The 27,464-nt window shown below is 41.1% G+C and overlaps 1 protein-coding gene across 4 annotated transcripts in view; it reads left to right on the forward strand.

Annotated features, from left to right (window-relative positions):
* Positions 1 to 27,464, forward strand: part of B3GLCT (beta 3-glucosyltransferase) — a 1,060,368-nt gene that overhangs the window by 854,821 nt on the left and 178,083 nt on the right. The window contains exon 13 of one of the 4 annotated variants that reach the window (XM_078657147.1): positions 8,508 to 10,394. The exons of the other annotated variants lie outside the window; for them this stretch is intronic. Coding sequence (XP_078513273.1) covers positions 8,508 to 8,553 — 46 coding nt within the window. The 3' untranslated portion in view covers positions 8,554 to 10,394. Of the gene's footprint in view, positions 1 to 8,507; positions 10,395 to 27,464 lie in introns of those variants that run through there. 4 annotated transcript variants of the gene reach the window in all.

Raw genomic sequence — 27,464 nt, forward strand, 5'->3', positions numbered from 1 at the left:
GACCATCTGCCTTCCCATTTCTCTCTCTTATTTCATATTCTAATCAGGACCATTCATTCCTTAATCTAAAATTTAGTTCCAGCTGGCCTCATATTTCCAAAATCTTTGTCACTAAAGTCGAATCTGTACAGCCTTTGCAAAATGTTTGATTTCTGATTATCAATTTCAAATTACTGAGTCAATTCCATCAGCGTATTGTCTGTCTGTCTAGCTCGTCGTGTAATGTCTTTACCGAAAAACAATAGTTTCTCCTCATGGTATGTGTCTAATCAAGATGGACTAAGCATTCCCAAAATCATTTCCTCTAACTCTACCTTCAGTTTGGTCACATCTATAGTGTTTTTGTTTTCCGGGACTGAAATAGTTTCAGGACTTTTATTATTAATTGGAGTACTGCACCCTTTGAGCCAATCATTAAATTCTTGAGGAATAAACCCAGATTGTTATCTTGAAGTATTTTAAAACAAATCTCAATTCATCATATATCAACTTTTCTATGTTCTGTACTTAATAAAGATGCATCAGGAACAGAAGTTCCCACAGGCAAATTTTTTCAGAAGCATTGTAACCTATTTCAGAACGCTCACCTACTCTGGGAATATAACAAGATGGCAACCTCTGAACCATTCTGTTTGTTGGGTCAAATTGTCTCTGATCTAAAATGAAACTTGTACTCTGAGTACCTGTGATAGTCCTTCGAGTCGGAACCATAGGCGTCTGAAGTAATGGTCTTGTTAGCAAATCCACTGGATTACCCTATACAGTCCAGCTGGTATAGTCATAGTATGGGCAATGTTTCCCTATGACCCACATTTTACAAAGAGGTAGAACAGGACTAATAGTAACGGGAACAATCAATGCACCTAGAGCATTCAAATTCAATGGGTTTAAAAGAGCTGTTATTAGAGAAATCAGTGTGGTATCTTTAGAATTTTAATCCAAAAGAGAGTGACAGAGTGCACACCGGTTTTATCACTAGTTTGTCACTTTTCTATTCATTCGCGTGCTTGGCCCAGAATCGTGGTCTGCCCTAAACCACGTGCTTGTGAAAACATTAGGAACAATGGGGCAAACTCTCACCCCATTACCGGACGCACAGCGATCATAGAAGCATTCCAATAATGCGACGTTTTAAACCAAGTTCGTTCCAACGTTAATTCAAAGTTTATTCAAGTTGTTCACGATATCCAGGATTTATCAAAAGTCAGGTGCGAGGCATTTTGCTAGCATCACTAAAACCTCAAAAGCTACAGACATGCTGAGGCCTTAATCGGTAGCTACGAGTGTATGCCAGTAATCTTCATGAATTCTTCACGATAACCCAATGCATTTCGGGCCTTGTCTTGGCCCTTCGTCAGGGGTATTTCTACAATTAAAAAACAATGTTTCAATACAAAAAAGATGTATTTAAGTACATGTTTAAACATATTGCAGAGCGATTATATCATGACCTTTTCAACGTTTTCCCGCTAACCGTGACTATAAACCGCCACTAAATTCTTAATTGATGTCTAGGTCTCCCTCCCATATTCATCTCATGTATAGTTGCATTTATACATTCCTGGAGGGAACGAGAAGGATGTTTGTAAAGGTAAGGAACTTGATGGAAGAGATTCTGCTTGCAAATCAATTCTAATAACAGCATCTCAATTTACGCACGTTTAGAATAGTTATAATCAGCGTGGAAATTAAATGAAGGCAGTAAATTGCAATTGGTATGTTTAAGATCATTACACAGGAATGTATAAATGCTTTTCTTTACTTCCCCTAATAATTTACTTTCTCTTTCTGATGAGCCCTGTGTTCTTAAGTATTTAATGCTTCGAATTGAGCAGCTCTAGGAGGCGGTCTCATTTTGTATAATTTTCTCCTTAAATTCTCAATGATTCTCAAATTCAATGTTCCATGACGAGGAAACTGTAAAACCTCATCTTTCTCTGTAATTTTGTGCCATTGTTCGAGCCAAATACATGGATGTAATACTTTGTCCATCATTACGATGTATCCCTGGTGTACCCTCAGGTGGTACTGTTATGAACAACAATGTACCCCAATATAGGCCTAGGTAGCTACATGACCTTTTACCTACATCTGTCCTACCATTCTTCTACATAAAGGGTCTGATGCTGTTCTTTTACCTAGTTAGGGGCTACATGACTGTTGTGTGGTTTTCTCCGAAAACTAGCCTCATGTATTATTCATTAGGATTCTCAGTATCACAGCATGTTTACCATCTTCTGCAGTTAGGGTTTGCATTCTAGGAGTACGCATTATTACTGTTATGTATCTGTATGCCTGCATATATCCATTGTGTTAGCACTATGGTAGAGTTCTACCTTTTCTTTACTCTGTTGGTGCTCATTATCGTATATATCTGTTTTTGTCTAATGGTTGTTGCAGCACATGTATTTTACAATAGAATGACCTTGGTTCAAAAAATGCTTATTGAAAACGTCTCCACTGTTTATTCTGTGTTATCTCTGAGACAAAGTAAGCACAAATGACTAATTGAAAAGTACTGTACTGTTTCCACGATCCCTAGGGGTCAGGGTTGTCATGTTCGATAGTTTCAAGAATCTATTCACTTCTTGGTAAGAAGAAGGACTTATAGTGGCACTGTGAGCTAGCTGGTCTACAGACTAATATATCCTTTGGGGGTGTCTGGAATCAGTCTGGACACCAAACCCTTAGTTTATGTTGTCTAAACGCACAGATCCTACATAGATTTGTAGGAACTACACGAAAGTACATCTTCTCACACCTATAACAAGTTTTGGTCACATCCCCCTGTATTAATTTTCGTAAGGCTTTGAAAAACGTCATTTATATTCAGCGTTATATTTTCGAATGTTTTCCCAAAACACAGGAACCAAAATTCTCCCACCATCCTCTAGTTTAAAAATCACTACCCATAATGGCGCAAGTCTTTATGACGTTGTCAACCAATCCCAGCACAGATTCAAACCAACTGACCAATCACAGCGCGACACACTGTGACAAAGATCTCACTCCTTGCACAAGTTCTCCCTCCTTTACAATTTTTCAACGCATTCTTCTAAGTAAATGCACAACAATATGCAAGCGATTTCAAAAACTAAGCCTGGTGCACTAAAGGAAACTCAAAAATTGCTCTCATAAGGTCACTAAAACAATTTTACATATTCTAAACTAAGATTCACTCTAAATGAAACCCTCGACCAGCGGAATTTCACCCTGACTTTTACAGTTACTCCCTGTGCACCTGAGACAAGGAAAGTCCCTATCCATAAGATGTTTTGACTACGTCTCACGACAAACACCACAACACAGCAAACAACTGCACTGCGTCTCCTACACTGAAACCACCACATAGTTATACTTTATTCATCTATCCTGGGATCTTAGGCCACAAACAGACAGAATACCTACTTCAACTTCTTTGCATTAAAGCGCCACACGCACGCAAACATTTTAACTTCACATAACATCACACAGCCAATTAAAACACACAATCTAAGCCAGAGCAATCGCAACACACAACCCTATTAATGCTCACACTCCTATTCTGCTTCAAGAAGTACCAACTTGGTACTCCATCAATCTTTGAGCTGAACAACCGGATTCTGTACCTTTTGGCTTGGAAAGTGAAAATAATGTTTAAGCACCCTAAATCCTTCTAGTTACTGTACATAACCATCCAACTCGTGACTAAGTTTTGTTGCAGGAGAACTGTGTCTGGCCCAAATCTTATTAACTTAATCACAGTACATGTCTTTATCTCACCCACAGAGGCATTGGCCACCCAATGAGGACCTATAATTGTTAGCCAATTTACAGGTTAGTGATCAAATTGAACTATACCACCCTCAGGACCGTACTATAAATATAAAGAATGGCAATAGAGAGACCAAATCACCTGAAGAAGTTCAAACTACATGAATACAAACCAGTAGTTCTTCTGTGGCTATGCAGAAGAAGAGCAAAATAACCTGATAATCTGAAAATAATCTATGGCTCTCTCTGTCATGTAATAGAAAACAGATTTTAGTAGGCACAGTTTCTGTTTAAAGAACATCAAGACATATAATAAAAGACTATTGTATTAAAGATCCAAAATAAATGCATACAAGTAACTATTTAAGCTATTCTCTCAAGAGTCTTATTGCACGTAGTAAAAAACTAAATATTTGTCAGAATATATCAGCTAGGCTAGAGTTTCCTACCAACCGCAGGGGTAGGAGAATAATTTTTAAAAAAACGTTCTCTTTGCATCGGGACCAGGGGTTTGGTTAAAGTCCTCTAAATGAAAGTCCATGGGAATTGGCAAAAAGGGAATGGAGCTATATTTCTAAGAGGTGGAGTCTGGTCTGCTCACCAGACAGCTTAAAATTGTCCAGCAGTTAAGTTCATCAGTAAAATAGTGTCAGTAGAGTGGAATGAAAGGTACTCTGTAATAGGACTTCCTCTCCAAGAAAACTGAAAAGGAACTGACAATTAATCCAGCAAAAAAGGACAAGAAAATAGCCCTAAAAAGAAGGGCGGACACAACCTCACTCCCTTAAGGAAAGACACCTTTTATACTCCATATCGTCCATATGTGACATCATAGTCACTCCATGTGGTCTGATCAACATATTGCTACCTTCCAATCACAAGGTACAGAGGGTACGTTTCTGATTTTTCTCATATTTTTCATGGAAGCAACTGTCCATTCTGGCCATACAGTTTAGTTGACAAAGAGCCTATTCAAAATGTTGCTCTTTATGTGACAGTTCAAAAGTCCAAGTTCTCATGATTTCACTCACAAATGGAAAAGGCGTTTATTTGTGTAAAGAGTGTCATGTGTATGGCACAAATAAAGTTAATTGTTATGATGAAAAACATAGCAAGAGTTTCTCTAAAAACTATGAAACAGTGCAGGCCTAAAGGAAAAAATCCATTTAAATGCATTTAAAGTCAACATTTCTTAATTACTACATAAGAACTTATCTAAGTTCAAGCATAACGAAATTCAATAAAACATGTCATATATTGATGACGTTGTGATCCTCTGAATAGGTATTGCGTCAAAATGTCCAACTCTAAGTATGGCTTACTACTAAAATGTTCAAAATATATACATATAAGCTATTCTTAAAAATCTATATAATTGTGTCATTCTAGGAAATCTAAAACTACGGATATAAAGCATTTATACTGAAAGTTTTATTTATGCAGTTTGAAATATGAACTTTTTGCACCAACGTATTGTGTGTTATGATGCAGTACAATTTTTAGGCTAAATATATTGTTCTTTTACACCAGCATTTGCACAAGTGAGTGTAAAATTCATTTATACATAGATATACAGCTTAATTTTAATAATCTGTGTTAATTTGTATTATAACAAGAAATTTACATCAATAATCTGTCACTATGATTTTGTTAATGAAATATCAATAATCATATTAAACTCTTTATTTTTATAAATCTTACTCATTTTCGATATAAATTTTAAATTATGTGCAAAGTGCACAATAAGGTTTTATTGTCAAAATTAGTTTGTATGTCTTGTATGAGCTAAGCAGCATTTTACGCTGCATCACCGTAAACGGCATTATTCAAAGTTACCCTTTCCAGCCTAAGGAAAAGGCATTCAAGCCAGTGTCACTTTCATAATTTCTGCAGTCTTGTAAATAACTGTTAACGTGAATCCTTAACTCTGTGCTAATTTGCTCCTTTCTCATGTTGAGGCTTTCCTGTGCTGCTTTGAGATTTGAAAATGTGAAAGAAGTTTTGACATCTTTCACTTTCAGCTTTGTTGGGGACAATAGGGACACCTTAAGGTTATACATCATGTATTTGAGTTACCAGTCCGCCAAACTCTAAATCAGGCCCTATGTTGAAAATTGAGGCACAAACAGAGTTCTTAAAATTTGCGTCTCCCTGACCTTGCAAAGTAGTTTGAACCGCAATCATTGAGTGTTTAATGGCATAGTGTCTCATTCTTCAGAGGCCATGTGGACAGGGACGTACTAGCCTGCCAGCCATGTTCCTACTTTTAGCACTTCTAAATAAGCAATGCAAAAACCAAATAATTTTACGGTCCACTTTGAGCACACTTTTAAACCAATTGTTTTTGTAGTGTTTATTTAGAAGCACTGCAGGTTGGAACATGGCCGGCAGGTCCCCCAGCAACAAAACCGGCACCAAAGGCAGTAAAACCTAAATCCACCCTGCTTGCCCATGGAAAAGCCTGGGAGCCAGTCAGGCCCTGCAAGTGGCTCTTAACATTCTGTATTGCTTCCTTCCTGTATTGCTTACTTCGGTGACAATATCTTGCTCTCATTTCATCACATGGTTTCCTTGCAAGTCTCACAAGGTGGACGTAATTAAGAATCCCCCATTAGAGGCTTGCTCCTTTAGATTGAGAAGGGCCTGGCTCCACTTTCCCGGTACCTCTAAGGTTCTGGGATTTCAAAGTAAAGAGGTCACTGTCTCCTTTCATGGGGTAATATTTACTTTCCTTGGGTGTCATCCTCATTCAGCCCCAGGTCCCACGCTGTACAGTCTTACAAACAGGGTTGCCCATCATGTGGTGGGGGCAAGGTATCAAGCATCTCAGTGGGCGTCACCCTCTCCTCTATTCTCTGACTGCCAATCTCACCTTGTTTCCAACACCACTGGCCACTGTTGAGAGAGCCTCAGAATCCAAAATGACTCTATGGAGGCCACAAAGCGCCCCAGGACACACTTCAATACTATTGTGTCCCGCCAATACAGCAGTTCAGAACGATCTGCAACAAACTGCAGGCACTGCCATTTTGTTGCTGTCGAGGAGAGCACTATCCTGCATTAATAAACACATAGTGTGGTGTTGAGCCTGCCAAACTCCTGCGTAGGGTACCACCACTTCAAGAGGCATCAGCCCATTGACGGAAGGCCCTCTGCACTCTCCTGGCGGTGGACCATGGAGCAAAGGCTACAGCACCAAAAGACCAAAGCCATCTTGTAGCGTGTAAGCCTGTTGTGTTGAGCCACAGTCAGAAACACAACTTGAAAATTATTATTTAGCAGGTCCACATCAAAGGGTAACAATTAACAAGCCCGCAAAGCATTTAATGGGCATCAGTAGAACATACATACCTCACAGACATCTAACATTCCATATGCAAAGCAATCTTAATACCCAATAAAGTTACAGTATCTCCCTTTCTTTAAAAAATACAATAACAAGAATAAAAAATACCATATCATAACTTAAAAAACACTTGAAATGCACCTAATAAAGGAGTACATTGTGTTATAAATTTTGAATTACTCAGTGCATATTGATAACATTAAGTGTAACAGGTAACTTAATTGCTCTTATTCCCAAATCAAACTTGATATGATCATTATCCTCAGGGTATTATCATGAGTCAGTCTAAATACAAACTACCATTTGCAGACAGACGTTACTGGAAGAGTTAAAGAGTTATCAACTGTGGGTGCGCTCTACACCAACAAAATCTATAATTCAATACCACGTCCAAATGTTGGGTGGAGCTGGTACAGTGTTAACCTCAAATCACGGGGCAATGTGTTCCAGAGACTAAGTTCAAAACAGCGTTTGCTAATACTGTCAGTAGGGAAAAAACGACTCAAGAAGTGAGTTTTAGAGCAGAATTTAGGAAAACCATGCAGATTTATTACACAAATGCAAAAGTACAATACAGAAATAGTAAAAGGCAGATGCAGCAATAGTCTAATTTGAATGTCTGAAATCATTGCTGTGAAAGCTCTCCGTAATAGGAACAATAGAAAATAATAGACAACAAGCAGGAATAGACTGAGTCTCAAATATAAAGCAAAATGAACCAAAGATTTTGGTGCATACAGCAAGCATGAGAATTGCTCTAATTTGGCCATTAGTTCTTAAGAGAGATCCCATTCATCTCCGAGCTGCGAAAATGTTTCTTGTGTATGTCTGTTGGCAGACAGGATTTTGAATGCACTTACTTTTCCTGAAAATGCGCTTATTGTGTCACATCCAGTAAACATATAGAGACCTATTGTTGCTCGACAAACATTTCCACTAAGAGTTGAAGCTATTTTCTCAATGTCAAGGACTCGCAAACGTATTTTAATACCACGATTCAGATGCAATTTAGCCCTGTCATGGGATTCCAAACACATAATAAACATTACTGTTTCTTCTGAGCTAATCATTACTGCCTCATAACCCTCATTAACAGTTTGTGCAGTATGCAGCAACAAAATACCATCTGCTTCTTCATGTGTCCTGTTGAGATCGGGCACTTCATGGCTCCCTTGAGATGTGATTTTGTAGCATTTATCTTCACAGTTCGCAAACAGTGCTTTATTCTAAAATTTTGCAAAATACTCTGGTTTCCTCCATTCGTTAACAAGAAATGTGATGAGAGCTGTTTTATTCCTTACGTGGATTAGGAATTTCCTCCTCTGTCTGACAATCTGGGAAGGTGAGATGCTCTGTAACTGGTGCAAGTATGTTGCTAAAACAGCTTTGTTTTTTTTTTTTGCAACAGACCTTCTGGAGTTGCTAAAGCCCATGGTGAAGGTCCTAAGGGATGAGAGAGTACATCTGCCATTTGAAGGTTCCGATTCTGTGCTGTCACAATGATTCTACCAAATAGTGCTTTGTCTGCTTTCATGATGATTGTCCTACTACTGCTGTTCACTGCCTTATTTTTGGACATGTTAGTGAAGGTTTTTATTTTGTTCATTGTCATTGGGGCATGAAACTTTTTAATAGGTGGATTATTCTCAGCTCCCTCAAGTTTGAAGCCTGGATAGCACTGTTCACCTATTTTACACGCCTTCATGTGTCGGATACTATGTCTTGCGATGCCTTTTTTGCCATGGAGAGACTAATGAGATCATGTGGTCCAACAAATGGGTTTCTCCATCTTTGCACCAGACTAACAGCTCTCGTAACAATGTCTTCGTTGTTTTTAACTGGTGACTTGTGTAGGTCTGCGTGAGTAAGATCTGTTCTGTTGTTATGAACCATTTCCCTTATCTGACCTGAAAAGGCGCTTCTTTGTTCAGCCGCCATATAATATCTTTTCACAGCACCTGCCTTGATGTTGAACCTTGTTGTACCACCCAGAGTATGTTTGTCTTTGTTGACTGTTACCTCTTTTGCTTGATCGATCAAAATTTGTCCAGACAGATTACCATCTGAAATTTGAAGGGAAAAGCATCAGTTGATGATGTCATGGTGTATATCTGGATGTATCATTGCAAGGATCATCATGTTGGCATAGTATACAGGAAGATAGCTAGCATAGTTCATCCTGTTATAAGCAAATACTGTGGGATCATATAGTGTATGGCAATTAGATGCCAATACCAATTTCCTTCTAAAGCAGCACACAGCAGATCGAGCAAGACATTTTCAACAATATCCACATACGACATCCAAAATGTAGAGACTTCTCTATTGTCATGACAAAGATTTTCCAGGAATACATCCCAAAGCTGTTTTACTTCAGCAAAGGCAGCATTCTGCAAGAGGTCATCTGATCTCTGTTGACATAGGTCTATTGTAAAATCATTAACATCCTCAATGAAGGAGTAAACTACCTGAATGTTCTCTTCATAATTCTTCACCACCCAGGGGATAAATTCCAACCAAGCCAGTCTCAACATAGCTTCATACACACACTTGTGTACTCGAACTGCACGATTGTACATAAAACCTTCTAGTACTGATGATATTGATCCTTCTGCTATCATGTCTGCTTCAATGCAAAGATCGCAAAGGCCAGCGTTTTGAAAACATTTTCCAAGAATGGACATGACATTGCAAATGGTGTCAAAGGTGCCCATTCGAAGAATGATTCGGTTGTATATTGCTTTATGCTTCCACATGATCTCAGTAGCTTTTGCATAGAGAGCTTGATCCATTGACCACTACAATTTTCGCCAAATGCAGTGATTCCCTTATCAGCTCTGACCATTTCAAAGTTTCAGAAACAGATGTTAACTCAGTTGCAGGGGCATTAATCGTGGGCAAGTAGCCAATGGAATCTTGTGATACACTAACTACGTCTCTAGTACTAGTGTTAAATCTTGTCCAACATGGTATTACCCGTGTGAGGCTCGCTTCTTGTCTTGTAACAACTCAGATTATGTTCCTTATTTTGTGCAAGCTTCAGTTGGGCAAAACATTACGGCATTACTTTGGTACTTGTTATCAATGGCTGAGGCCCAACCCGTTCACCAGAAACATGCATTAACAATGCGTCAGTATTTGTGGTGGTTAATGTTCTTTGCTTTTGATTCTCATTGCTTGGGAGAGGAGTATTAAAAGGTTATGATCCAAACGACTTGGTCTGTGCAGCTATACTGTTGACTCAATCAGTTGTGCCCACTTCCCAGTAAGAGTTTCTTCTAGCCTATCAATGTTATCCCATGCTAAGTTAGTGAAGACATGATGCTGAATGTTGGCTGGAAGACTAATTTGCTAATTTTAGTTAGCATCAAGTTTTTGAAGATACAAGGAGGTATAATTTTCTTTCAGTTGGGTGTATGAAATCGCATGACCAAATCTGTTTAGAGTACAAATTATTTCAACATGGCCTGTCAGCGTTTTTACAGTGTAAGGAAGCAACAATTGCTTGGGGAGTATCTGCTGGCCATTTGTCACTGCATATATAATGTCCTAACTGAATGATTGCATAAGTAAGGCGACCCTTGTGGACGACTTTGTGTCATCTCGATCTCCTGTCATAAGTCCTAATAGGAACCGTTTAAGGTAATCAGGCACTGTAAATTAATCTTCATCAACGTCTGATGGATGATATGGGCATGGTGTTGATATCAAGCTTGTTTTAATAATTGTTCTTATGTGTGATAATATTTGATCAATGATCTTGTTCATGTCTGTTGCCTTAACCTTTCAAACTGATAATTCTCTTTTCAGACCCTGATTTTCTCTCTGTGTATTCCCTGTATTTCTCTGCATGCCATGAGGGTTTCAGGCCTTTCAGTGAGAGTCGTCACCTCTTTGTTTGGAATAATCACAGTTGTAATGTATTAATATAGTTCATCATGTTCTTCAGCTCTCATATTTTTGTAGTGATCATCGGTTTGAATGCTAGATGCATGATCTTCCTCCTTTGCTTTAACCCTTGTATAGTTCCTATAACAAGATGCATGATAATGGGCTTCTTCAGCCACTATGTCCCTACTACAAACTGCTAAGATCTTTGAATCACAATTAATGGTTGCACACTCTAGAAGTCGTTTGCCAGCTTTAAGCTCCTTGGCCTTGATTAATTTCTGATACGTTGATGTTCCCTTGTAGCATTTTATCTTTCCACAAACTATACATGCTTTAGCACACACATTTGACTTTTATGATATTCGTCTGTCTAAGGATTTACTCGTGCACTCACTCTTTCCAGCATCATCACTGACACTTGCTTCAGCTTTTCGCTTAATAGTCTGTAAATCTCTCTTCATAGTAAACAGGCTCCTGCAGTTCCTGTGGTACAATACTTGGGGAACTGTGTTGCTTTCCACATTTCTCTCACTGTCTAACAGCGGAATGTGATTCCGTACTTGAACTGCCTCTGACATAGTTTTCCATGATGAGTAGCCCTGTCCGCGTAACTCCATGTTGGACATTAGACCATAAATGAATTACACACTGGGGATCAGAGGGACATATTTGATTCGGTCCTCTATTTGAAGCTGTATGGACATTCACCACCAGCAGTGGAAAAATAAATTAACGAAAACATTTATGAATGTTACTTAGTGTATTTAATATAGCCATAATTACTTTTATAATTAGTATCAATTTATATAATCACATTTACTGTAATTGCAATGTTTAATTATGCAATTCACAATAATAAAAATCATGAAAACAATTCAATTTAAATCAAGGTATCTTGGGAGTGGCGTGGTAACATTCAAAAGGCAAAGAGTTATGACTTACTATCACATATTTTCCATCTCTAGGCATCCATACCTTGCCAATAAATCATATCAGAACCCATCATGGTTGGCTCAAGGCCCGGTAGTTCTGTAGCATTTGTTTATTTTGTTCTATATTTAAAATAAATATGTACAATTAATTTACATTGATATTTAACATAAAGACAATATTTCTAACTCTTTTAGTTAAAAAAACTTTTTTACTTTTCCATATACTTTAACAACAAAAAGAGAAAAATGCTGCAGCACTATTAACTTAATTGTGAATCAAATCTTTCATGTAAATATATTAAAGTACATAAAATTCTTTTTTCAGAGGTTTAAATTAAAACAATAAATTCCTGCCTACAGTAAAAAAATATTTTTATTTCGCATCACTAATTATCAAAAGTGATGTATAGAATTATTTTTTAATGAACAGATTTTCTTGAGGTTTTGTAATCAACAAGACTTAGGCACAGCATTAGCACAGTAAGTTATCCTTTCCCATACAACGCATCTTCCAACCATTGGCGTACTGCATCCTGTGTTGTGTTTTGCCAATATCAATCACCCTAGCATGTCTTGAATTATTTTTAAATAATTTAATTATATTTTATTAACATTTAATTTCACATTATTTATAAAAATTCCAAAAAGGTTGTTCAAATATTTTATATTTATATAATATGTATTATTTTTTATTTTTTTAGCATTGCATTGCATTTATTTATATTTTCAACTATTTTAAATAATTTAATTTAATGTAACTTGTATTTCTCATGAGGTGGTTTTAGTTTAAGTCCGGACCTCCATTATTTTCTGTGGGCGATTGTTGCAGTACCAGTGGTTGGCAATGTGTGGTGCTGGACTTACTAATGTTCCTTTTTTGGCAACAGTAACTTACACTTGGATGTTTGGTTCCACCGCATTTTTTGGGTAGGGGGGGGACATGTAAGTCTACACTTTTGAATAACTTTGCAGTTGGATATTGTGTATTGCCAAAAGTAGTAAGTGTAAGAGTAAATTATACATGTACATTACTCACAAGTGTAAGTTGTTTTTGGGAATAGCCCTGATGGAGTCCACCTAGCATTGTTCTAGGGTGGCAAACGCAAGTAGCAAGTCATCAACATATTCTACTGTTATAGAATTTACAAGGAACACCAAGGTGTGCCCTTCTCATTATAAGACTTGAGAAGAGACAAAATTAGACTCAGTAAAACCTTGAGGGTGCCTGTACTATGTTACTTGAAATACACTGAATGAGTGCATGAAGAGAAACTGACTCTCTTTGTGAATGGGGAAAGAGAAGAAAGCGTACAACAGATCTACCATGATGAACCATGAGGCGTTGAGTGGGATGCAGAACAGGATGTTGGTGGGGTTAGGCATTACAGGAAAACTGAGAATCATCCCACTGTTGATGGTGCAGATAAAACGGTACACATTGGCTTGCCTGCCTTTTCGATGTGAAGAATAAGGGGTATTACATCTGCGCACACCAGAGCAATATGTTTAGAAAAATTGGCAATAACAGATTACATTTCAGCTTCTGCTTCCAAATGTAAGGGGTACTGTGGAAAGTTGGGCAATTTCTTCATGAGATTTACCTAGTTCTTACCTGGGTCAATGGAGAGAATGTATCCAACGGCATTTACATGAGCACAACACAGAGGTGGAAACATGTGTATCCAGTTTAGCCAAATGTTCAGACAATTTAGCATCACTTTTAACATTCTGATTATCTAATTCACACAAGTCAGCTAGGTTTTCATTTTAATCTGCGGGATGCTAAAGAAAACCCTCTTGCTCGTAAGTATAATATTACAGTTCAGTTTACACAACATGTCTCTATGCAGCAGGTTTGCAGGTGAAGAAGTACCTCCAAGAATGCATGTTTGAGAGTAATGAGACCCAGTGTCATGGAAACAGGATACATGATCCGAACACATTCTTTTAAGATGCAGACAAGTTTGAGAAAGATATTGAACGAAACTCAGAGACTATACTGATGCTGATATGAAGTAATAATCATACAAATAACACAGTTGACACCTTTTAGGCCATACTAGTAATATGGATATAGATTTTGTATGATGTGAGTAGATTCAGGAGGGTTTGGTTGAAGAGCAACACCTGAGGTTAGGTTAGGACAATCTCTTTGCCGATGTCACAACTGACCACAATTAAAATCTGACACTCCTTGAGGGTCATGCTTGCCTCTCCATTATTCCAGCCTGCCTGTCCTCCCCCTGTCTTCTCCGGTCTTGTTTTTGTTTCGAGGCTCTCCTTACCCTTTCTTTTTCTGTCTGTTGAAACAATTGCATTTGCAAGGGCATCAATTTAGATTCATTCAACTCCTTTTTCCTTTCCTGAACGGCCACACAGCGATTAGCCACTGACACCAGCTCTGCTAAATTCTTGGTTTGCCACTTAATACAGAGGGTTCACAGCTGATTATGCATGTTGATTAATAATCTGTACACAAAGGCAGTAGCAACAGCTTCCTGAGGTTGTTAAGTAGGATGGTGTATGACAAGAAACTTTCAAAAACATCCCTTAGGCTGTCTCACTAATCTGCCGGGGACTCTCCTTCATTCTCTTTTATACATGGGATATTTAACCTAGTCTGCACATCTCCATCACAACATTCAAAAACCCATCCTTTGCCATGCCTTAAGGCTGGTTCGTTTTGAGCGGCTGGTCTTCTTTATCAGCTGGTCTCTCACCTCACTTAGTGCAGCGAGTCTCAACATCTGATTCACATCTATTCAGTTTAGCCGATACACTTCAAAATCCATTTACATTTCGTCAGAGAATTTTGCAGGATTATCAGGTATGCTGAGAAACTGTTTCTTGATATTATTCAAATCAGTACGGGACCAAGGGACATGGACTATTACTCAGCCTCAGGGACAGGTGTAATTACTAAAAGGGAAAAGAACATCTGGGGAGTCTGAGAGGAGTTCCCTATTGTCAGCATCACTTGAAGAAAAGGAAGACTAATCAATATAGTCTTTCCTATCTAGTCCTCATGCTATAAACCCTACAGTGTACCTCGCGTTGTCTCAAGTAGTGGTTGAGCTGTGAGCTTAGTCCATATGATAGAGACTTCTAGCCCCAGATTCCTTACTTTAGAATAGTCCCAAGGTGCCAGACTGAATCTGGAAATTCTCGAGCAATACCTCTGTATGTCGGTAGGTGGTGTAGTTTGGCTACATGTCAGCTTTGTCTGCGCAGACAGGGACGTGATTCCTCGTGGGGGCCGTCCATCTACCCCAGTGCTTTTCAACCCCGTGCTTAGCAAGCAGTAGTAACGTTGTTGTCAATCTAGGGGCCTCCGAAGGGGTCTCTTTAACATAGCCTAGTAGGACAACATGGGGCGTGATGGCTGGAGCATGACCTGTAATGTTGGCGATCTCACCAAATACCTCTACCCATTAGTCCCGGACCTTAGGGCACTCCCAGGCCAGATGCAAGAAGTCCACACATGGTGAGCACAGACGCTCACATCCTCCACCAGGCCCATCCGACTCAACCGCGCTGACGTTTGATAGAAACTGTATAAAAACTTGAAAGGAATTAAATGCAGCCTATAACTGTGAGAGCCTGGGAATGGGTGCAGAAAAAAGGACCACTGTGCCTCGCTGATTTCCGCATTAATATCATCTGACCAAGTCTGCTGAGAAGAGGCTATACGGATCAGAGGTGTCCGCTGCATGCTTGCATAAATGTGCGTAATAGGTCAGTATGGTGAAGGGTTGGTAAGCATTTCTTTGCTAGAGTCCCAAATTACACACAAAGAAGGTCCCAGGGGAAAGTTTATAGACCCCACTGTTAAGCCCCCTGTATCGAAGTGACACCAACCTAAAATTAACAGAGAGTCAGAAAACAAGCAACCACGTACCCAAATACAAATATACAGGAAATAGTTACTAAACTATGCGAGTTCCCATCAGTCCACCATCGAGACCGCCCTTCATCATCTGGGATCTCTGGTGCATAATTTCTGTCACATTAGCGGTTAAAAAACCTCTGCTGGTGGATGACTAAACCAGGCACAGGAAAAACCACAACGATATTTACAGATGTGAATCAGAAAAAAGCGTGTCTAGATGGGAACTAAAAATAGCAGTGCGTGAGAAAAAAATGTGTTTGTGAAAGTGAAAGAAAGATGCTCTAAAATTAAGTAGTGGTCGGGAAAACAATTTAATAAACACCCTCACACTCCTAAATCAATAAAAACAGTGCAATAGTGGTTTAACAAATAGCCACTAAAGATGAAAGGTCGACATGTTTCTGCAGACACCCGGAGTCTAGTGATCTCCTGCTGCTTCCTCGGGACCATTAATGCTACTGCTAGAGAAGATAAAAAATAACAAAAACCATATCACCTGAAAGTGTATGTATCAACATCCTCTCATCCTAAAAGTAGGGGAGAAATTATAGTATAAGGGTACAGAGTCATGATTGCATTCGAAAATAACGTGCACTTTGCGTGCCATTATTATGTGCTAGACATAGGCTACTATTGCCAAGCACTCAGACTAACAAACTTAGTCACAAATCACCAATTCAGCAAATTTGTAGATTACGGTTCACTCACCCACTTGATGAGAAGGAACCACTCCACCTCACCTGGCACGAGCTCAGGTAAATGGATGCACCGCACTAAAAATAAACAACAAATCAAAAGATGTATCCACATCTAAATGTATTCCTAAACTAATCGATCTTAGCATGCTCCACATCAAGCATCACATTCCTACCAGCGCCGTGGAACAGCACCTGGTTAGTAAGCCACAGTTAATGAAGGGTAGTTATGAGTTGATGACAGCGCTATCTAAAGTCATCACTGTTTCCAGCAAGTGTAAGCATGCATCCACACTTAACTGCAATGCCAGAATGTTACGCAAGCAATATTGCATGTAAAAAACGGAACACAGCCTTTCTCACTCATGCGCATACATCCCCGCCGTCTTACCTCTCCGTCGGTGCACCGGTCGTCCCTCTAAGCTCTATCGTAGGGAGGAACCGACTCGGTGCTCCGGCGAGGCAGATAAACCTTTCTCGCTTCCGCATTCACTGCGCTTCAATGTTCGACGCCCCCCGCGCGCGTGATGACATCATGCGCCTACTCGCTGCTTGGTGCGCTCTCGCTGTTGGGAAATGTAGTTCCCGAATACTCTCTGTCCCATGACAGAGTCTGCCGAGACGCCCCGCCAAATTATAGCGTGATTTTGTTCGCTGATTATCTTGTCAATAACAGGGAACGCGTTTTCATAGTGAGTGCGCTGCGTGAACAATAGTTTATATGATTACAAAATCATATTAATGATAGTTCGGTGAAAATGCGGAATTAAGCATTGACAATGCAAAACTATTTGCATTATGGAGAAGATGTATCCTTCTTTCAAATTCAGAGGAATCCATAATCAAATAGTGAGAAAGCAGGATGATCATCTCACTACTTAGACAATTAGGCAGAAAATTACCAACAGAAAACCAAACTGATCCTGTGCACCAGAACCTAACAGAATTTCATGGTGCCATCGCTTTATATTACAGCCACTCCTACGTACTATGTGGGTAATGTTGTTACCCCAACAAAGATGTCATCTTCTGTATTCACAAAAGTGCCGGTGTTTCATTCCCAAGGGCTGTATACTATCAAGGGAATTAAGGTCCATTATGAAGACACCCCTTCTGCCTAAAGGGACATCCACGGGATGGCATCATTCAGCCCACGTTCATCACTACGAAGGCGATAGACCCACTTTTGTTCACATTTAAACAGAAATTTCGCCGTATCAGTAACTGACGATGGAATCCATGGTTGGTCCAAAACTGTCCACATGATGTCGGTGGGCTGATGACCCACCTGCAGAAAATGGTTTGTCAGTTTGGTAGCTTGTTTACAGCACCGGATAGAACTTTTATGTTCAGAAATTCTGAACTTTACCTTTCTGGTGGTCATCCCCACGTAATTTAATTTACAGGGACATGTTATTAAATAGACCAAGTTGGAGCTGTTACAGTTGGTAAACCGTTTTAATTGCCAAGGTCTATCTGTGCCTATGTCTATGGATAGTGTTCTTGTCGTTTGTGGACATGCCGCACAGCCCCCGCAGGGATGGTGTCCGGTGACTGCAGGCATGTCCCAGAGGGTGCCGACAGCTCGAGGAATCATGGTTTTGGGCCTTGTATGGACCAATTGGTCCCTCAGATTTTGGCCTCTCCGAAAGGCAAACAAAGGGGGAGGTATAGGATCACTCCCAGTCCTAAGGATTTTCCAATTCCTCCTCACAATTTTTTGGACTTGGTTTGAGAGTGTACTAAATGTATTCACACAAGTCATTCTTTCTTGTGAGCTCTTTGGAGGTGTTGGTTCCAAAAGACATTGCCTGTTATTGTTAGCTGCACGTTTTTGGGATTTTTTTATAAGATGTTTAGGGTATTTCTTCTCATGCAGATTTCTTTCCAAAGCTTGGGAGTGTAGGGCGAAGGCCGTTTTAGTGGAACAATTCCTCTGAATGCGGAGGAATTGCCCAAAGGGCAGATTGTCCCTCAGCGCCTTTGGATGAAAGCTGTCGTAGCTTAACAGGGAATTCCTAGCCATTGGCTTTCGGTATAGCTCCGACTGTAACCCCCCTCCCGATGCAGAGATTAACAAATCCAGGAATGCTAGTTTGTGTCTGTCCAACTCCATGGTAAACTTCAGAAATAAGTTTCTTTCGTTTAGCCAAGTGTGAAACTGACGGAGTTCCTCTTCCGTCCCCCGCCACACGACAAAAATATCATTTATATACCTTCTCCATACTCGCAGACACCGAAGATGGGGATTAGTGTCTGCGAGTACGTGTGTTTGTTCGAAGGTATGTACATACAGGTTAGCGAGACTAGGAGCAAAAACACTTCCCATGCTTGTCCCGCTAACCTGTAGGTAGATCGATTCTTCGTAAGCGAAGAAATTCTCGGTCATGGCGATGGTTGCCAAACTCATGATGAAACTGACTGGTGTGATGGAATTTAAGTCTCTAGCTGTTAAAAGAGCTTCAATAGCTTCCAGTGTCTCAGTCTGTGGAATGGAGGTATATAGGCTCTCCACATCAAAGGACACTAGAAAGTCAAGGTCCATATTAAAATCAATATCAGGCAAAATCCTAAGGACATCCTTAGTGTCCTTCAAATAGGTAGGCATCTCCCGCACTATTGGTTGAAGGAAGAAATCTACAAATGTAGATAAAGGTTCCAATAGTGAACCGATTCCCGATATGATGGGTCTACCGGGAGGGGGGCGTTGTGGCTTGTGTACCTTGGGAAGGATGTAGAAATAGGGCATCCTTGGATGGACAGTGCGTAAATATTGAGATTCTTTGTCAGTAATCCATCCCTCTGCAAGACCTTCTTCGACAATATGGCCAATGGCCACAGTCAACCTGTCGGTTGGGTCATTGTCCAGTTTGCGATAGGTCCTAACGTCATTCAGCTGGCGCATGCATTCATCATGATACATTTCTGCATCCATTAGTACAGTCGTTGTGGTTTTTCCTGTGCCTGGTTTAGTCATCCACCAGCAGAGGTTTTTTAACCGCTAATGTGACAGAAATTATGCACCAGAGATCCCAGATGATGAAGGGCGGTCTCGATGGTGGACTGATGGGAACTCGCATAGTTTAGTAACTATTTCCTGTATATTTGTATTTGGGTACGTGGTTGCTTGTTTTCTGACTCTCTGTTAATTTTAGGTTGGTGTCACTTTGCTAGAGTCCCACCTTACTCTCTCACAGGCACTACCGTTTGTCAAAGCCTTTCAGTGCAGATTTGGGCCTGTCTTCTGACAATTCCATGATATTCAGGCAGCCTCTATCCTGGATTTCTGTGCGACAGAATCTGGGTCTGTTGGGCTTCATGACCTCCTGCATCCTGCTGGTATGGTAAAATATGCCTGCTGGCATATGTGGGCTCTGCAGTGGGACCCAATGTCCCTGTGGGAGTATCATCAGGGGAATCTCTCCAACTTGGTTCACATTTCAGGGGCAATTGCAAAAGACCTGCAGGGGTGCCTGACGAATGGCGATTGGGTCAGCAGCAGACCCCTTCAGCACTCAGGACTGATTGTTGGGACAGATTTATCACTCCTGGGTTGGGACAGCTGTCTGGGAGAGGTGGAGATCAGCGGGCTCTGGTCTCCTGTGGAGTCTTGGCTCCACATCAACCTGCTCGAACTGCAGACAATCCAACTGGCATCAAAAGCCTTACTTCCTTCGATCAAGGTAACACAAGTTCAGGTGTTAATGGACAACCCCACTACCATGTGGTACTGCAACAAATGGGGCAGGGTTGTGGACTTTGTGTGAAGGTCTGCGTCTCTGGACATGGCTGGAATGTCAGGGCATTACGCTGGTGGTTCAACATCTTGCGGGCTATCTGAACACCCGAGCCGACGAACTCAGCCGTCCATGCCTAATGAATCAGGAATGGTATCTCCATCCAGAAGTGGTGCAAGGTCTCTTCCAAGACTGGAGAGAACCTTGGCTACATCTGTTCGCCACTGACGAGAACGCGCAATATCAGCACTTCTTCGTGCTGGAGTTTCCAAAGTGGCTCTCGCTTGCAGGCGCTTTTCATCTCAAGTGGAGCTCAGGCCTCCTGTACTAATTTCTGCCAATATCACTCATGCCCAGAGTTTTCAAGAAGATCAGGAACGACTGGGCCTAATTCTATCTGGTGGCACCTGATTGGGCAGGGAGAGTTTGGACATGCAAAATCCTGAGCATGAGCATCGGTGCTCCGATTCGGCTGCCCCTTCTGGAGGATCTTCTGTTGCAGTAGCAGGGCAGGGTCTTGCACCCGAACATGCGCACCTTCTGTCCACATGGGTGGAGATTCAGTGGTGTAAGTTGACAGCTTTCGACCTTCCTCTCGAATTCTATATTTTTGCAGCCAGGTATCCCTCCACCAAGACAGTATAGGCCTGCCGTTGGGACAAATTTGTGAAATGGTGTGCATCCAAGGTTATTGAACCTCTTTCTGCACCCTTATCCCAACTTTTATACTTTGTTCTTTCTCTGACCTAGCAGGGCTCTGCTCTGGGCATTGTTAAAGGTTACTTGTCGGCCATATTGGTTTTCTTGCCGCCCCAACGTTCTTTGTTCAAATCACCTATTTTCATTTATTTCCTCAAGGGACCACAACATCTGTTTGCATCACGGTCATTCATTATTCCCCACCGGGACCTCATTCTGGCCTTAACATTTCCCATGTGCACTCCCCTCGAGCAACTGGACAACTGTTTACTCCGGTTACCAATGATAAAACAGCTTTTCTGGTGGCAATTACATCGGCTAGGAGGGTCCACGAACTATAAGCACTTTCTGTGCACCTTCCCCACACAACATTCTACCAAGACAAACAGGTTCTGAGAACCTGTGCTTCCTTCCGAAGGTAGTGACACCTTTTGATGTAGTGCTGTCTCCTGTGCTTGTTCATAATATAGAAACCGGGTGGGCCAGGACCCAGGGGTGTGTAGCTTTTTTAATATAAAGGAGGGGGACACACTCTTTTGAGCCCCAAGGACCACCACCTACCTGGGGCTATGTGATTATAATGGAGGGGGGCCACTTGGACGCTCTTCCAGAGGCTCAAGGGAGCGCCGGGCACCACATGCTCCCAGGGGCTTCATTTTTAAATGTGAGGGGGACTGCGCAGACCCCCTCCTGGGGCTGGATGAAGCCCTAGGGACCACCACCTCCCTGGGGCTAAAAAAGAATATTTGAAGGGGGCCCATGGGGCCCCAAGGACCACCACCTCTCCAGGGCCAGCAATTAAAATAGATGAGGGGCGCACGACCCTGGTGACCACCACCTCCCCGGGTCCACCCTGTGAAAATGAAAGAAGGGGGTGGCCGCATGGCTCCCCTCTAAGAGCCACTAATGGCCCTGGTAGAAGAATGAGCAGACAAGGCGGAACAGAGGGCAGAAAAAATAGCAGAACAGGCAAAATAGAGGGCAGAAAAACAAGCAGGAAAGGCTAAATGGATGGCAGAAAAACAAACAGAAAAATTAGTAGAAAAGCCAAAATGCCTGGCAGAAAAACAACCAGAAAAGGCAAAATGGAGGGCAGAAAAGGCAAAACAGGGCAAAAACTAGCAGGAAAGGCAAAACAGGGCAGAAACATGAACAGAAAATGCAAAACAGAGCAGAAGAGGGCAAAACAAAGGGCACTCCGATACTCACACACCACTTACAGACCTACTTAAAGACTCATGCACCCACTCGCAGACCCACTCAGACAATCATGCACCCAATTACAGACCCACTCACTCACCCACTCAGACACTCACACACCTACTTAGACACCCATGCACCCACTCACAGGCCCACTCACACACACAGTGAGACACTTATGCATCCTCTCCCAGACCCATGCAGACACTCACACTCTCATTGAGACACTCACACACTCACTGAGACACTCACACACTCACTGAGACACTCATGCACTCACTTACACACTCACTCGCAAAGTTTACAGGTTACACTTAGGAAATACAATTTTAAAAACCTAAGAAATTCACTTAAAAACAAAGGTTGCAAGGACGGTATAGTAATGAAATACCATTAAAAAAGCATTTAAAATTCCCTGAAAAAGCCAAAGGTTACAGGGATGTTATAGTTAAGAAATAGAATTTAAAAAACCTTATACATTCACTGAGAAAAACAAAGGGTACAAGGACATTATAGTTAGACTTAGATTTCGCTTGTACAAAACCATTGAAATTCAGAAGTTATAGTTAGCTGAGCTAATTCTAACTTACAAAGCACTGCTTATGACCTCACATATTACATCATTCATTACATGGTCTGTGATATCCCGGATGACATCTCAAATGACATCACTGATGACATCATCCATAGAACCACTCACCTACCCACTCACACCCCTATGCAATTTCTCATACACCCACTCTCACACCCACACAACCACTCACATACCCATTCACAGACCTTACAAGTACCCACACAATTAATTTATTTACAGTATTTATAGAGTGCAACACTCATCCCAATGGGATATCATGGCCCTAGTATTACTCCCTGATGTTTCTAAAGCCATTCATTAGTGAGGATGCCCAGAAGCATTATGTCCTAAATAGTCATGTTTATAGCTTCTTCCTCAAACCCATATGAACTTTAGTTTGGCGTAGGTATAATGGTAATTTATTCCATTGTACAGCAGCCTCAAATGAGAAAAAGCGACCTCCCTCTATGACTTTTTATTCGCCTGGTATTTGCTAATGCAAAATTACGGGCTCTCAGCTCTCGTGAAGGAAAGTAGAATTCAACTCTGTCTTGCAATATTATAGGGATACCATTTCACAGATGGAACGGGACGCCAGAAGAAATCACTGCTCTACAAGTCTACAAGCAACACTGTGCTGATGAAACCCGGCTCAAATAGGAAGGCCATGACTCTACATCTCCCTTAGAAGACACATCTTGGCAGAACATGTCTGGAAGGCTTACATATATTTAATACTAATTGCCAACTACCAACTACTAGTGGTATCATAGCAGCATCTGCTTGCTCAAGTGGACTCGCAACACTTCATATGAGGATCTGATACCCTCATTGCCCTGTGAGTGTCTCAGAAAAACACCTACCTTATAATGGGGCCATGAGCAGATTCCCCCCTCCACTCACCTGAAAGTAGTTAAAAAGAGTGGTCCTAATGAAGGTGGAAGCTAATCATTCCCAGCGAAACGTACGTTGACCAGACTGCGGGGAACCCCCACTAGACAACACTAAAGCGGATTAAAATTGTGATTTGCCCAGTCTGCGATTCCTATCATCGGTTTATGTCAGTCAGTTATTGAGGGTGCCCCCTCATACTTAGTCGTATGAGAGTGTACTGATTGTGAGATTGTGGTATGAGAGGTGAGATTGTTTGATGTGAGGTTAGTTGATAGGGGGTCTTGTGTTTGTATTATTAGGATTAACACACGTCTTTTCATGTATTTTATCTGTAAATAATATCTGTTGTATATGTCAATTGCATTTGATAATAAACGAAATGCTTATCAAGATTGTGTTTATACTTTTACAAATAAATATGCTATAATTATTAAAATCCAAAAAGATTAATAAAAATTAATATATTTTTGCACATCTGAGTATGGCAAGACTGATGTTTGTGGGACAGCCCAATTTGAGCCTTGTGTGGGCTGCCAGATAAAGAGGTAGGTCGGACAGGAGTATTGGTTTATGTTAAGATTATAGGGCCAGTCTTATCTAGTACTCTGTGCACATGGCACAGTGACTTAAACGTTGCTGTTTGTCGCATTGACAGCCAGTGTAACATCTCCATATACACCGATGACAAACTAAACTTATTCTTCTTACAGATTAACTTGGCTGCTGCATTTTGAGTCACCTGCAGTCATGTTAACAAGTAAACTGCCATGCCTACATACAAATGATAAAAGAACAATTGATGGACAGAATGCTGCACAATGTCAAACATTCACCCCAGTACAGAGATCTGGGCCTAAATTCATCGTTTTTTTACTCCCTATGACTTTCCAGTTCATATCCAGCCATATGAAATCAATCTTGACCCTGTTCCCCGTGGGAACAGTCCAGCCCGAACTGCCAGGCCAGGTCCTCCCCGGACCGGAAACAAACATCCTGGAACCGGTTTCGGGGCAGCACCCTTCATCAGCAAGGCTAGCAGGACCCATGTCTGAGCATACCCGTCTCACTCGGGGTGACAAATGCAAATAGAACAATTGATGGACAGAATGCTGCACAATGTCAAACATTCACCACATTACAGAGATCTGGGCCTAAATCTACCGTTGTTTTGCTCCCCATGCCTTTCCAGTTGAGACCCAGCCATATGCAAATCAGTCTTGACCCTGTCCCCGTGGGAATAGTCCTGCCTGAACCGACCAGGCCCGGTCCTCCCTGTACTGGAAACAAGCATTCTGGGACTGGTTTCGGGGCAGCACCCCTCATCAGCCAGGCTAGCTTGACTCATTGACTCCATAGAAGGCATTCCCGTAGTCCAGACTACTTGGTATTATAGCCTGAACTACAGTTTTTCTCCAATTGTCTCCTCTTAAAAAGTATCCTTAACAATTTGAAAATGGCAAATCATTTGCTGCACGTTGCCTTTACTTGATTTTGCATGGATAATGAAGTATCTACCAGGACTCCTAGAATGCTTGCTACCAGTTTGGGCTCTTGCACTGTTACTAATAGGGTAGGCCACCCAGATTAGTTCCAGTTTAGGTTTGCGCCCCCAAAAAGTAGTATTTCTGACTTCACAGCGTTTAGTATGTGACAATGCTTCGTCATGCAATTTGTGGTTTCTGATAGATAGATAACCAATTTGTCTCTAGTGTCCTCATGTCTTTCCCCTGTTGCTATCAACTGTGTGTTATCTGCATAAGAGCAGATGTTGAATCCCCATTTTTCCACAATCAGGATTAACGGAGAGACATGAACATTTAAAAAGTGTTGGGCTCAGCGATGATTCCTGTGGAACTCACCAATTGACTGTTTTTGGGCAAGATGTAAGAGGACTCAGTTGTACTGTCTGAGTTCTGTTTCTTAAAAAGGAGCTGAACCATTGTAGAGTATTAAAATGAAGTCCATTTCGTGTAGTTTTTTCATCAGAAGACTATGTGACACCATATCAGATTCTGCTGACAGGTCTAGTAGGATCAGGGCAGCAGCTTTGCCTTGGTCTGCCAATAGTCTGATGTTGTCGAACACCACTAAAAGTGTGACCTCCATACTATTTTTCTATCTAAAGCCTATTTGTGAGTGGTCTAGGAGATCATTAGTCTCCAGACAAGCAATCAGTTATCTATTAATCAACACAACAACTCACACACCCGTAGAGCCACTCACACACCCACCCACTCACTCATACAGCCACTAACACCACCACTCACTCACCCATACAGCTACTCATACAACCAGTCACTCACACAGCCACAAACTCACCCATACAGTTACTCACACACACATTTAGTCAGCTATACAGCCACTCACACCCACTCACTCACCCATACAGCCTCTCAGCACAGTCACTCAGTACCTATACAACCACTTACATACCCATTCACACATCTATACAAGCACTCCCATATCCGCTGACTCACCCACCCATACAGACATTCACACAGACACTCACTCTCCAATGCAGGCACTGATAATCCATCTCACTTAACCAAACACCCACCCACTCACTCACTCACGCATACATCCACTTACACACCCAGTCACTCAATCGTACAGCCATTCAGACACCCACTCACACCCCCACTCACTCATTCACTCACCAATACAACCACTCACACTGACACTCACCCACACAGCTACTCACACACCCACTTATACTCCCATACATCCTCTTACACACCCATGCATCCACTCAGACACACATGGATACATACAGTCACCCAGCTACTCACATAACATATGCTAGATATAGCATCACTCATTAGTAGTACACCTAGTATACTAATTAAACATTTGTAGTTGCTTAGTACAAATGTTTAACATTCATTAACTAAAAGAAAAAACTTTCACCCAGAAAACCACTAGCACACCTACTTACAGACCATAGAGCCACTAACTCAGCCAATGAGAAAGCAGCACAGCAACTCACACCCTCATTGACAGATCCACAGCCACTCGCACTCACATACCCATACAGACACGGAGACCCACTCACACACTCATACAGCCAGTCACACAGTATACTAATTTAACTTAAATGTATATATCTTTAGATTGAACACAATTTTACGAAACACACTCACTCGATGTCATCAGTGATGTCATTTGAGAAGTCATGAGTGATGTCACTGGCCATGTCATGAGTAATGTAATATACTATGTGAGGTCATAAGCAGTACATTGCAGGGGCATGGGTTATAGTTATCTCAGGTAACTATAGCTGCTGAATTTCAATGATTTTGTATGAGTAAAATCTGAGTCTAACTATAACGTCCCTGTAACCTTCATTTTTTCAGTGAATTTCTATGATTATTTTAATTATATTTCCTAATTATATCGTCCGTGTAACCTTTGTCTTTTTTCATTTGAATATGTGTATTTTTTTAGGGGGATTCTTCTAGCTGTCTTCATCCATTGGTCTGTTCTGTAATTCAGGTTCTGTTATGCACTGGCATGAGACAATGAGTCCTCCCACATTAGCCATTGGCTAGCTTCACTGTGAGACCGCATTTTCTTGTGCACAAAAGGGATTGTGCTTTGTTATTGGTTTATCCTAAAAAGCACCGGCCTTGATGCAGAAGCACCACCAGGATACTCTCCTCTGTTCTTAACATGAAGCTGCGAGATGTGAACCAGAGCGCCAGGAGCTCTTCAGCTGCTCGAGTAATGATGCTCCCCCGCTGCCCAGCAGTCATGGCTCTCAAGCGAAACAGCTATATGTCTCTGCCTTTTGAGTGAGGAAATGTAGTGGCCATCTTCAAACATAACAATTCCCTCTGTTATCACAACTACGACAT

This window comes from Lissotriton helveticus, chromosome 8 (genome assembly GCF_964261635.1).
Source record: "Lissotriton helveticus chromosome 8, aLisHel1.1, whole genome shotgun sequence".
Lineage (NCBI taxonomy): Eukaryota > Metazoa > Chordata > Amphibia > Caudata > Salamandridae > Lissotriton > Lissotriton helveticus.